At 38.4% G+C, this 14451-nt stretch overlaps 1 protein-coding gene across 7 annotated transcripts in view; it reads right to left on the bottom strand.

Annotated features, from left to right (window-relative positions):
* EYA1 (EYA transcriptional coactivator and phosphatase 1) overlaps positions 1-14451 on the bottom strand; it is a 157450-nt gene that overhangs the window by 82751 nt on the left and 60248 nt on the right. For 6 of the 7 annotated variants that reach the window (XM_058833365.1, XM_058833364.1, XM_058833363.1 and 3 more), the window contains exon 3: positions 499-548. In XM_058833365.1, coding sequence (XP_058689348.1) covers positions 499-548 — 50 coding nt within the window. Of the gene's footprint in view, positions 1-498; positions 549-6045; positions 6303-14451 lie in introns of those variants that run through there. The other variant, XM_058833370.1, reaches the window with a different exon arrangement.

Genomic DNA, 14451 nt, shown 5'->3' on the forward strand with positions numbered 1-14451 from the left:
AGTAATTGCTCCCAGCAGAAACTTCATAGGTTACTATGCCTCCAAGGCATTTGAACCAGTAATTTCTCAGTTTAAAAGAAATGCTTAGACTCTTTTAAAGACTCTTAAAATTATATATAAAATCACTCATGCAGTAATGGTATAAATATCCTAAGCGTCCTTTTAGGTATGAAGTTTTTGTATTTTAACCGAAATTTTATCACAGGTTCTAAACATAGATCCTTCATTCAATATTTCTTTACCTAAAACAATCTACACAAAATGAAGAAGATGATACTGCAATGAGCTCAAAACGCCAGCATTGAATATAAACTCAAACAATTTTGTGAAAAAGTTACATGCTCATGGTTTACAGACTTGGTTGCACACACGTAGAAGCTACTCTCCAGCATTTAATGTGGGAAACAGGTATAAATATTTTACTTATAACTTGAAGTTAAAAAATCGCAAACAATAGAAGGCTTGCAAAAAATTAGCGATTTTCACTCAAATCCTTACCTGCAGCTTGAGGAAACAGCAACATCTGAACCGGTTTGGGACTTCTGCACCTGTAAACCAGGGAAACAAACAGAAGCTTCTATTACTCCACTTTACTATGTGGCCTTAATTTAAAGAAAGGATATCACTACGGATGACAATTCTGTCCTTTAAATCCAAAGGGAGAGGAGGAGGGTGCGCTGCCCCTGAAAGGCATATTGTCTTTAAATTGAAGGCTCAACTGTTGTTTCCCCGGCAGGTCTCTCTCCCTCCTCCCGCGCCAGGGGACGGCAGCCAAGTGACGGGATAGTGATTCATCAGGGGCCCGTGACAGCTGCACAGGGGCTCTCTCCTCCCCCGGCTCGGCTCGGCTCGGCTCGGCTCTGCCCCGCAAAGGTAACCCCGCCAAGGGCAGCGCCAGCTGCTCCTGCCCGAGCCCCTCAGCATCCTCACTCCTCTCATCCCTCCCGTCTCCTTCCGTCTCCACACGCTCTTGCCCTCATCATACTGCTTTTCTTCCTTTGCTCTTCGCCATCCTTCCTCTGTGCCTGGGCCACAGGGAACTCACCAGCCAAGCTCACCCCAAAGGCAAGCTGGAGATGCTGATGTTATTTATTTTTTTTGGGGGGGAGGGGGGGGAGGGGTAGAGAATAACAAGGGGCAAATCTACCTATGGTAAAGACCTTCACTATATAGCCAACAACCTTACAGAAGCATCTCTAAAAGAAGCCCGTCTCCAGCCAGGTCAAATTTAAATAAAACTCCACACGTTATTGCACAGTCTTACTCCTAAAAATTCCAGTTGCTAATGAGATTTTTGATAAAATTACTTAAAAGGACACCTCCGGCTAAATAAATGGGAGGAAGCGGCAGCATTTATTTCTGATGTCACTCATGAAGAAAAGGAATCTGGTTCCACTGGGAAGCCCACCAATAATTTTTTAGTTTAACCAAATTATTCCTTTTGTAACTCAGGTGAGTAATAGCTTTCATATTCCATCAGAAAAAAACACTGTTGCTTTACTAACAAACTCTAGCCAGTAATAATTGTCAGCAGGTGATAAAATTCAGGTGGAAAGACACTGCTAGACACTGTTAGCTTGGAAGCACACGAAAGCTTCTCTGGGCAAGGTATATATCCCCTTAATGTCTGCAGTGAGGATCTTTCTTGTGTGTTTCCAGTCAACCTGAACTGACATCTCTTAAATGATCACAGAGCAAAGACAAGGGAGATGAGGCATTTTAAGTGCCATAAAAATCATCCGAGCAAATCCTACTTATGTGTCTGTAGGGTGGGTTCTCTGTTATTTTTAATCACAGACAGAATTACTACTAGCAAGAGTAAACAACTGCTAGGGGCACTCAGGCAAGGAAGAACATTACAAATGATGTCAAGAAGCATGCAATAATGCATGCTGAAAAACATCAATCTTTTTATAACTGGGTACTTAAAGTACTGCATAACACGCTTTTCAATACATCATTGCATGCCAAATCAAACTAGACTAGCAGATACAGTCAAAACTGTGCATTTTGGTTTAAGGATTATTTTTTTTTTCCCTTTAGTTCTTTACCCCAGAAACTGCTGCAGAGTGCCTTAGGATATGCTTCTGCTGTTACTTCTAAACACCTGGAAAAAATTATAGGTGAGAACTAAGTTTGCCTACAGAGCTATCTTCACTCTGTCTTGCACCGGATCTTTTAAAACCCATCTTTTACAATAGAAAAAACTTCCTTTTTCAAATGGGTGATTTAGCTAACTGATATTTTTCAACATGTGCTACACAATTATTCATACTTGATTAAAATTAAAAAAATAATTTAATCCTCACTATTTTAGGTACCGATTTTTTACAAAAATAGTAACTTCTGTACATTTGAAAAGATATACATTATATACATGCTCATGTATGTGCCTAGCAAGGAAAATCTCATTTATAAGGAAGATTTCATTTATGTATTCGTGGGACAGGGCAAAAAAAAAATAACCAGCTCATCCAAAGCAAATTAAATATACACCTAAAATGTCCTCCAACACTCCATGATTTGTGAAAGTTCATATCCACAATTTTCATTTTCATTAGACATACTTTAGATATATTCCTTTGTGTCTCAAGGATTATTTGAACCATGTGTTGCACGTTACCAAATTTAAAAATGACTCTTTAATCAAAATAACTTTAAAACAACTAATCCTCACTTAGGCTGGTCAGCTGAATCCACAGAGTGGTCCAGGAAAAATAAATCTACTCTCAAGAATGCGAATGCAGACAACAATTAGACACAGATGTGAGTGAAATTAGTTACAGTTTACAAAATGCTACACTTCACATGCTTTCAGTTTTTTATGTGCAGTACAAAATTACAACGTAGTAAGGAACCACACTTATGACGACCAGTTAGTTCATAGAATAAAAACATTTCCGGGTGGTGTGTGCTTGTGCTTTCTCTCATATATTCCCATTTTGTCAACAGGTTTCTGGATAATTGAAGTTTGGCAATATAACTCACATATCAAATAAAAAGTAGGGGAAAAAACCCAAATGCTTGGCCTTACCCAGACAGAAACGGGTCACATTAAAATAAAAAAAAAGGAAAAAAAAAGGAGGGGGGATGCTGTCACACCCCCTTCACTCAGTGCTCTGCTTAAACTACAAATGCCCCACATGCTAAATGGCATACACATTCTTCTTAATACCTCAAAAACATTACTCTGTATAATTTGATTTTTGTCAGTAACATTCACATCTTTCTCCTCAAAACAGATTGCAGATTGGGCACTATGCAGTACATGGTGAGAAAAAAAAAGGACAATGATAGCAAAGCTACTTAAAATTCATCCATTTAAGAATCTTAAATCAGTAACATCAAATTCTGATTAGTTAATGAGGTCTTTTAAGTTTGCCCTTTTTTCTAATTAAATTTATAATTCTTCACAGATGTAGGTTTTGTTGATGTTCAATTTGTCTCTCTCATTTTGTTAAACCTCACATAGTACTCCACCAATCCATTGAATAGCCACATTAAATCTGTTAATACCATGCTCTTCAACCCCAGAAATTATTTCCAGAAGGCAAACTTGCTTTGAGAGATCATCAAACAAGACTTAAGGTACACATTTTATCACATTTTCCCTACCACAGAGCTCAGGATGCAGAGGAAAATTCATGACTTTTGCACTGTTTATTATACTTTGCTAAATTACAAATCAAAAGCATCTGACAGAAGATCATGTATGAAGCCAAAAAGTTAATAATGTTCTGTGAAAAGTAAACTGTAAATGGGAAGAGATTCTAAATTTCAGCAGCACAGAGCAAATAAAATGTAGGTACTTGTCTAAATTACAGGTTTTCCACAGTATTTTTGCTTGCTAGGAGCAATTTTTTTAATGGCTATAATTTAAAACATTTTTCCAGCTGAAAAGAAATTTTTGAAGTGAAAATAAGAATTTAACCCAGAAAACTATAGCCAGCACACACGTTTTCTCTGAAAACACAGTTCTACTTTAAAGAAGCAAATTCCAAAGACAATGGCAGTTTTCAAATGAGGGTGTTCCTTTTTAGAGAGAAAAAAAAAAATCTGTCATTTTTGGGAAGGGGTGGAGGGAGGGAGAGAAAGGAACTTTTTTCCCAACAGCACTCTTTACCTTCCTAAAAGCACGATGCAGTCAGTATCTACCGACATAATGGCTTCAACAGCCAAAACGTTACAAAACTAAAATGCAAATTGGCTGCAGAAAGGCACCTTGCTGGCAACGCAGGAAACTTCGTAATACTTTCACTCTTCCAACAATCATATATCGCTGGGGTCCAAGGGAAGAGGTTGGGCTTTTTCACTAGATATTCACATCAAAGACAAATTGTACTTATTAAAGCAAAAGCAGGTAATTGCAGTTATTTAATTTTTAATTACCCGTTTAAAATCTTCTAAAGTGCTATCCTGTGTGCGCATTTCATACACTCATGAATGAAACATTTTGAAACTCCAACACTTTCTTCCCTTTAAGAAGTAAGTTCTACAATGTGACAATGCTTCTATTATGACCAGCCATTTAAGAATATCCTTCTTCTCTTCCAAGATTTTTTTTGGCTCCTAAGAAATATTTCATACTTATTGCAAGTCAAACAAAATGATTACTCATTCTTTTTTTTTCTCCTAAGGTGAAGCATGACTCAAGCCGTCTGTCACTGCACAGAAGTGCTGAGAGGGGATGGCTGCTCATTTCCAGACCCTTCCAGGCCTTGGGAAAACTCTGACAGCAGTGAGGTGCTTGGCTAAAAACTGCATGTCATGGGTTTGGTGAGCAACATGAAAACGCTCTGTGTGTGTGTGTGTTTATATGTCTAAAATTCTGTAATGTGTATACACACACATATATGTACTTTTACAGATGTGGATGCATATATACACTATTAATTTATTTGACACCTCAAACCAGTAGTCTGTGTTCTGGCAGATGCTTTGCGAACCATCTCAGTATGGGTTGGAAAATAAAATAAACTTTATACATGGTATCTAATGTTAAAAACTTCCAATGATACGCTACACCACATTTCCACTTCTTATTCCAAATTTCCCCCGGTGCTCATTTTTAAATTTAAACAAACGACATGAAACACACGATCATTTTTTTTCCCGGAAAGCTTTTATCTCTTCCGCTTACCTCGGTTTTGAATGTTTGCTTACAGAAGAAAGAAAAAAAACCACACCAAAACCCAACCACCTCCAAAGAAACATTTTTGAGCTAACACCTTTACTTTTCCAGAATCAATCTTGCACCGTAAAGGGCAGTCCCTCCTCTTGGTGTTTGAAACACTGAGAGAATGTTTGGTGGGTCTTGGTTGCTCAAAAGAAAGATGTAAATTTAATGAGACTTCAGAAGGTCTTTAACTTCCTTGTTATAAGATCACCGTTCTAAATAAGCCACCTAAAATGTCAATAAACGTCAAATATTTCAATTCTGTAGATGTTTATTCTGTCATCCTGAAAAGTTCTCCTGTGGGGATCTGCATGTTTTCCTTGGTGTTTGGAAAATTTAAACATATTAAGCAAAAGGATTTCCTGCTTCAGAAAGCACTGTCAAAATCTCTGTCAGGCATTCTTCCTCCCAATTTTTTTATTCTTTTTCTCACGCTCTCATGTCTCTTTCAACAAGGTCTGCTGGTTTCGTAGCGTACGTGCCTATTTCCACCCCCCATTTAACATCTACCCATCACGTTATTCCTATCTGCCGAACCATTAGCACTCGAGGAAATCAAACAGGAGAATCCCCAAACCTGGCTGATCACAATAAACAGAACCTCCCAACATCTGTTTTGTGGGAAGCCTACAAACCCCAGTCTGAACTACGGCCAGAACGAACCGCTGCACCCAGTGATTTAGAATTGAGCGCCGCTCTGCTCGGGAGCGCCGGGACGGGCGGAGAGCGCGGCTGTCCCTGCGCGCCGCCCGGCCCCGCCGCAGCGGGACCCCGCGCTCCCGGGCGGCAGCCGGGCCCCTCTCTCTCCCCGCTGCTGTCCTCCCGCTCCGCCCGTGCGGCTGCCCCGCTGTCAGTGCCCCCGTACTCACGGTGCCGGCGCAGCTCCGCGGCTCACAGCGCGGCGGCCGCGCCTCCCATGGCGCGGGGCAGGAGCGCCCCGGGGCCGGGCCGCGCCGGGCCGGGCTGGGCAGACAAAGCGCGGCCAAGGGAGGCTGCCTGCAGCCCCGCCGTCTGTTTGCTCAGCCTTGTGTGTCTGCCCAGGCAGTGCCTGGGGGCACGCTGCCGCTCCCGCGCCCGCTTTCCTTCTCACTCCCCTTCGCCTTCCTTTTTTTTTTTTTTTTCCTTTGGTTTTGTTTTTTTTGGGGTTTTTTTTGGTTTTTTTTTTTTTCCTCTGCTTCTTTTTTTTTTTCCTCTTTTCCCCTTTGGGTTTTGTTTTTGTTTTTTTGTAATGCAAACCGCAGCTATTCTCTTGTCCCAACCTTATTGGTTTAGAAGCAACAACTGCAAGGAGGCTTGCGCGGTCTGAAGTCAGCCCTCCCGCACGGGAGAAACGCGGCCGGGGCTGCCGCGCTCCGCCGCGGAAACTGCGCGCCCCCGGCAGCCCCCTCCGCCCCCTGCCCCTCCGACACGGCCCCCCTGCCTTGCACCTTCCTCAGCCTCACCCCCGAAAAACTCCTCAATATCCCTCGGCTCCCTCCTCATTTAGAAAGTTGCGCGTAGATGCGTCCCCTCTTGTAAACTGGGTTTAAACTAAAGCCGTCCTAATAGAATAACTGGAATTACACCAACATTATATCAATGAGAGAAGCTAAATAGGGATACTCATAGAGGCTCTTAAGCGTACAACCAGCATGCACGTCCGGACATGCCGTTTTGATTGGATATGTAACAGATTTGTTCTCAAATATCTGAGATTCTTGCAACCTTGTAAAGAAAGGGTCTGCTAAAACTATTTAAGCTAGCCTTCTCCAATTTAAGGGTATTTATTAAACAAAATATCTGGAACTTTTAAAATGGTTTAAACCACTTAAACTATTAAATATCTCTATGCCTAAAACCAATTATAAATATAGTCAAATTCGTATTTTAATTATCACTAATCACTTACTAAAGTTTTAAAATTTAAAACCATATAAAGGCCGTTTCCACAGACACTATAAATGTTTCCAAAGAAGGGAGAGATGGTTGCATAGAGTTAAATTTGTGCATTAAGTAAATTTAGCTTTTACCAATCAATAGGTAATTAAGTAATTTAATTAGTAAGCCATTAAACTGAAATGGGTTTATGATGCTTTTCTATTAAAGAACTTTTAGTTGTTCATAATTAAAAAAAAACCCTTACTCTTTTAAAAATACATACGTTATGTTGAAAAACATTATTACATACATAGTAAGTAAATTTCACCAGCATTCTCCAGAGCATTTCCACTATGCAGACAGTCTTTCACTTCATGTAACACTAATTTTTCTACAGTTTTTTTCAGTGCGCATAATCCAAATATGATGAGGAAAACAGCGTAACGATTTGTAGTACCAAAAAAGAAGTCTTAATACCACGCCAGGTCTAAAGCACTAAATTTTAAAAAAACAAAACAAAACTAAAAATCAACAACCCCCCCCCCAACTTTATACTGTATAAACAGATTGAAACAGAACTTTTTTTCTCTTTACAAAACCCTGTGGTTATTCACTGCTAATATATCCTTACCTTCAATTAACTAATCAGTGAATGAAAGCAATACTTCTAGAGGAGAAATATCTTCTGGCTACTACATCCCAGTAAGTGAGACCTTATTTTGTAGCAAGTACATTGGGAATACTTCAGGAAAGCAGATCGGTTTGCAAAGCTACAAGTGAACCTCGAGCTGAAAACGCACCTAGGATTTCATTTTGTTTAGCGGAGAAAAGGGATCTCGGGACAGTCACACACCATATATGGGAACCCAGGTCAAAATAAGCAGCTTTCGATTGGGCCCGTCTGTGCAGCCAGCACAAACACAATCCCATCACTTCTTCAGAGTCACAAACCACATCTCACGCCAAGAAAACTATTTATCGTGTTCTATATTAAACTGTGAAAGAAATACAAATTACTTATTATGGAGTCATGCAGTTTTGTCAGGTAAAAGTCACTGGAACCCTGAAACACAAGGCTATGCAATCATTCTGAACTATATGCTTTTTTGGAACAGCCACGATCTTCTGGAAAATGTTTACCACTGAATTCTTTACCAGTGTTAATAAGACCATTTTTTAAAAGCCCTACCCAATCTGATATAAAGACACACCTTGCTTCACTGACTGTAGGACTACATCTATTAAATTAATAATATCAGGCACACACTTTAAAGAGGCAGAAGCTAATTTCTTTCTAGAAGATCCCAAAAATTATCATATTGTTGTTGTGAAGTACAGTCTAACACTGTAAAATGTAACTCAAAACCCTTTCTCAAAAATAGTGATACTTAAATGATGCTATGGAAATAAAAAAAATATAAAAAGAAGACTGTGACTTCAAGATGCATGCAAATTTTAGCATAAATGTATTTCATTCCATTATTGAAAAAAAAAAATAGCACAAATACATGAATGAATTTTAGTATTTTAAATGTAAAGGTTACTGAAACAGGTTTATTGTTGTTTAGTTTGTAGTCCCTACTGGGAGTTATATCTAAGTAATAACTTCAGGAGTGTGCCCAGTCTCTGTATTTAATTAAAGTAAGACAGATCCCCACACACACTACAGAGCTTGATGATGTGAGGATAAACATGGGATGAATTACACAGAGGCTAAGATGATCAGGAAAAGGGTCTTGACGATGCATTGCAAGAAAAGAATCAGCTTTGAATTTTTAATCTCTTCTGTAGTGTGGCATGTAGGCAGTATGGGAACTGAAGACATATAAATGATCTAGATGGGGGATATGAGATAAAGTAGGGTCCTCTGTGTTTATACAGCCATTAAACAGTGCCTTAAAGTTCTTTATCTGATGTCTGAAGATCGGACTTCAGATTAGTGTATATCATTACCCCATGATAGGGTCTAACCTATGAACTTATCCTACAGCTGATACTGTGGACCAGATCCTCATTTGGTTTAAGCGAGTGCAGCTCGTTTTATTTCAATAAGTAATCTAATTATGACAGCTGAGTACTGAGTACTGAAACCTACTTGGTTTGCTTATCTTTTGGGGTTTGTTCTTCCCAGTAACTGCATACCAAATCAGTGCAGGGTGGGTTGTTGGTCACTGGCACCCAACATCATTTTCAAACCACAATTGCACTAACACTGGCTTTGGAACAGAGATTACAGTGAGATTTGCATATGTTTACATCATGCCTAAATTTGCCCTGATTCTGCATTCCCATTAATGCAGCTGGCATCTCAAGAGTCCTAAGAAGTAAAGGACCAGGCCTATTACATAACATCAAATGCACAATAAAGTACTGGGCATATTATTACAACCATTGCTCATGCAATACGGTTTTAACTTCATACACCGTGTCACACACTTGTTTTAGCACAAGTGAAATGGGTCCATCTGGAACACAACGTTTACAGGGCACTTAGGTGCCACGATTACAGATGTTCTGGTAATTAAGAAAAATTAGATGGATATGGAACAGTAGGATGTTCATATGTTTGCCTCCAAGTAGGAAATACTACTGAAATATTTAATATCAGAAATAGGCCTAGGAAGACTACACTTCACTAAAGCAAAAGATATATCCCATTGCTCCTGAAAACCACCGCCTGGCTCTTCCCATAAACAACTGCAGTGCAACGTCAGAACCCTCTGAAGCAGCAATATCCCTCCTATGCCTCCATACAAGTTTTATCTTACACATAGCAGCTGTTGCCTAGAGACATCCCTGGCTGGAACAGAAGTTTGCAGCACTTGACAGGAGCCCGTATTGTCTCATGCTACTCATGTGAGCAAAAGTAGAAAGACCTTGGTAAATACAAATAGTAGAAGTCACAGAAATCAACCATTTTAAGTGGTCTGTCCAGAATCAGTGTGACTAAGAAGAACAATTTAATTACATTCTTTCAAGACATGTTGGATACAATTAATATTGAATTAAGGTTTGTGTGTAATGTGTTATAAGAAAAGGTATGTGCTGTTAACCATCGTCCTTAGCCAAAACACATATGAACTGCTGGCCCCAGTTTGCTACTTTTCCTAGTTTGCATGCAATTGTAGTTATTTTCAATCCATCAATTCAATACAAATTACAGAACCATTTAGTACAACTTAAAATAGGAAACTGTAATCTTTATTAATCTTAAATTGATGCTGCTTTAGCTATTTGAATGAATGCATGACTTACATATGATTCTGAAATAGTTGGCAGCTATTATATAAACAAATGCAGAGACTGTCCACAGAAGAAGCATTTGAAGTCTAGTTTGAAAGCAAATAACTTAGTGCATCTCAATTTTTCACTCTCCAAAGTGAAAGTATGCTTGCTTTTTCAGTAGATTTCTTGCATCTTAAGAGCATTATGTTAAAGGGAGGAAAAAATAGTGTGTGTGTATATATATATATTTAGAAGCACCAGTAATGTAAATTATATATATACTCAGTGATCTAAATGCAAAATAAAAAAGTAGTTTGGCAAGGTGAAGGAAAGGTTTCCTAGATGAACTTAAATTTTAAATGTATCTAATACTATCATTTCCCTTTGGGTATTTTTTAACACCCTACATCACTTGTTTCTTCTAGAAATCTCATGAAGGGAATGTTTGGCACACAAAAATACTGAAAAGTTTTGGTCTCCAGACGATCTGAAGTAGATGTTCTACCCAAGAGTGATGTCTTTTCCCTAAAGACTGAGGCGTCAGGTCTTTGACAACCTGAGGGCAGAGCTCTGAGATCCACTTCAGGTTTAAGAGTAATGTAGCTTTTCCAACTACAACAGTCTTCATTTTAGTAATGTCTTAGCTATTAAATAGAACTATAGAAAATTACCTTCCATTTTCCAATAAAGTTCAAGAGTTTTACAGGGGGACTTTTAGTACTGTCTACACTACCTAAGCGTCAGTGGACATTTGTTGCACAAAAACCTCTGCTCAAAAGACACATAAACATATAACTATTTATAAAAGAAGTCCTGCTGAAGGCAACATAGATGTGTCTGAAGAAAGTTATTTGAAGAATTATCTGTTTACAAGATCGGGGGTGAAATCAAAGGAATAAATTGCAATCTGTGAACTTCCTTAAGAAAGAGCTAATTTTTCTAATTGACATTCAGGCTTTTACTCCAGCTCAGCATGGAAACATAACTGCCTAAAATTTGAAAATAATCATCCTTCACTGTAATATGTGAATAATAATTTGCTTATAAAAATGAACAAGTCAAATCAAATGCACCACTGATGATGAGAAGCAGCTTGCTAACATTCTAATGGGTGATAAAAGCTATAATCAGTAGTTCCTCGGAAGATTGGTTTGCAGGAAGAACACACTACAAATGAGAGATTACCAGTGAGCTGACAAAATAATCAAGTCCTGTTGTTCTGTAAAGACTATAAAACACATCATTTCACACACATGCCATTTTTCCATAGTCCATCCTCCCACGACTGGGCCTTCCTCATCTTTCATTAAGTGCTACTAGAATAAAGGTAGACCTTGCAAACCATTGTAATTTTTTTTTCATGGCAATAACTTATATTTTTGCCAGTGATATGAATACATACATACACTGTATGACATGAATCACCTCAGCAATACTAAACTGTGTTTTCTTCAACTTTTTCCCACTAGCATGAACAAAAAGAGTTTTGTCGGCTCCTCCTATAAGGTGAAAAGGAAAATGGAAAATTCCTCTTTGTTTTTCAACTGTGAATTAAAGTCATACTCAGAATACTTTACTCTTCAAGAAAAAGATGTTTGCTCACTAACCACAGAAACAATAGCTTTATTTGTTGTAAATTCCATTTTGTTATTATTTCCTAAATGCATTCCGTATTTTTTTTCTGGAGTGCTCTTCATGTCACTGTTCAACAGTAGATGGAGCAGTGGATCATTACTGTATTTTAGATATTTGTGTCAATTATTACATAATTTTTCAGCCACTGACATATAAGGCTGCACAAAAAACCCTTAAAAATATTATATAGGGAAAATAATTATTGATTAAAGGATTTAGAATTAGAAAGAAAATTGAAAGAACAGCAACCCAGGCTCACTTTGACAAATTATTAAGACAAACCTGCATTTATGACTAATATAAGTGACTCATAAACACACATTCAAATTACAAACCTTGCACTAGCTTAATACAGTAAATATGTACATCCTTAACTTCGAAACAGTCACACAAGTTTTTCTTATGGTGATCTGGAACAGTGAAATATCTTCTAAAAGTGACATGCATAAATATTCCCCATTGTGGGCCTTGTAACGAAAAGGACAAAGTGGGAGTCTGAGGTTAAAATAGTCCTGTGATTTCTTTTATACTTGCAACCATGTTTTTCCCCAGAAACTGTTTTTAAATAATTTAACACAAAAAATTCTTCTAAACCTTACTATAATTATACCATGACCGTCATTCATTCAGCTAGATACTCACTTGTGTCTAACCATCTAAAATTAAGCATTTAGTCAAAGGTGATCATCCAAACCCTCATCCTCAGGGGAGAGAGAGACACTTCCAGTCAATGCAGTGGACCCAATTTGGAGTTTTCCCCTCCCTGCAGACACAGATGATGGACTTAAGCTAGTCTCAGGTTTTGATGGCTACAGCTGCCCCAAGAATCCAGACCTTGCTGAACGCAACAGCATAATTTCCCTTAGAATCAATTGGATCTCAATAGTAATTGTATTCACAGAAGTTTCAAAATAGAGGATTCAGCTCTATTTTGAAACTTTGTATAATTACTGATTCAGACTTCCAATATTTGTTGTTACAAATCAAGGCCAGGGGAAAACTTCTCAGATGGCTTCAAAGACCCAGTTCTCATCTCCAAGCCCAGCTCCCTCCCCCGCTTCCTTCCAGCAGCATCAACTTTTTCTCTGCAATCTCACAAAAAGGAAAAAGAGTAACCTCTAAAGCTGTTTTAGACTGAAGGTCAGAATTCAAAGGATTGGTAACTTTATCCACAGAGCCTTGCAATCACATTGCTATTGGAAACACACCCAGAAGCACCAAGCACTCGAGATGTTTTTATTAAGCAATGTCAATAGGTACAAAATTTGAAGGTTGGTTTATTTGGGGTTTTTTTCCATAGTGTAAGGTTTATCAAGACTCATATTTGCAAGAGATCGAATTGCTTTCTGCTACTGAATTTTAGTTTAATGTTCTCTCAGGTAAGGAAACTGGGCTCTGTGCTACATGCTAATGAAAACAGCAGCTTTGGATTGTTTATCTAAATACTTAAAGAGAGGCACCTCTTGCAGCCAAAATGTAAACAAAGCTTAAACTCTTTTTACTGCTTGGATACTTCCAGACTACTAATACAGACTTTTTTTTTTTTTTTTTTTTTTTTAATTAAGGGCATTATACAGATTTTCTACATATATATCCTGCTTGGAAATCTACCTATCTGAAGAAATATTTAATTCTTAAACCAATTATTCATAATTGCACCTACACTTTGAGCCCACAAACACAAGATGACAGATCCCTTTCAAACCTGCGCTCAAGGGGGAAAAAAAAAATCACAGAGAACAGTCAGAAATTTTGTCCCTACAAACCTGTCACTAATTTAGAGGGAAATAGGTCAAAACAAGGATCTGAAGTTTCACAAGAACTAAGAATAAGCAAAATTGTGATTCCAGTATCTAAAAAACACAAAACCTTGCCCCTGTGTCTTGTACCACACTGCATGCCCAAAAGAGCGAACCATTCATATTCACCCAAGCGATTCATCCAAGGAAGTTCTGAAAATGGATTTTTAGGGATGCCTCGCCTTCCACAATGCAGGAACCTCCATACACAACCACCTCCATTAAACAATGTTGCTAAACTAGGCACAGACAAATGAAAATGCATCTTGCACTGGATGCCAGTTTATGAGCTGAGAGACACAGCTGCACACTGGGCAGAGGCAGAATGCCCTTCCTGCAGTGGTACCAGAAGAATGCAATGCCATAAGGAGAGCAGGACACAGAGCTAGACACAACAGCAGACATCTGCATGTAGAACTTGAAACAAAGTTGAGTAACCGGGTTTTAACTCTTATAATTTGATTTTTTTTTTTAAACTGCAGTCTGTCTGCTTTAAGGAATGTGTTGAGTGCAACTCAGAAATGCTCCTTTGTCTTTGGTGAATCTAGTGCCACTGTAATCACAAGCAGTAACTTTGTAACCAGGCTGATTTTTAATAGAAATCTTGGAAAGCACAAAAGCCTAAATTAGAGACACCTTGGAAAATTTAGTATTTTTAGTAGCTTGAAAATGCATTAGTTTGAAATATATTCCACCAATGCAGATGACTGATTATTGAAAAAACCCCAAAATTAAACTGCTGGAGACTGAATGCTGCAT

The sequence above is a fragment of the Poecile atricapillus genome, chromosome 2 (genome assembly GCF_030490865.1).
Source record: "Poecile atricapillus isolate bPoeAtr1 chromosome 2, bPoeAtr1.hap1, whole genome shotgun sequence".
In the NCBI taxonomy this organism is placed as follows: Eukaryota; Metazoa; Chordata; class Aves; order Passeriformes; family Paridae; genus Poecile; species Poecile atricapillus.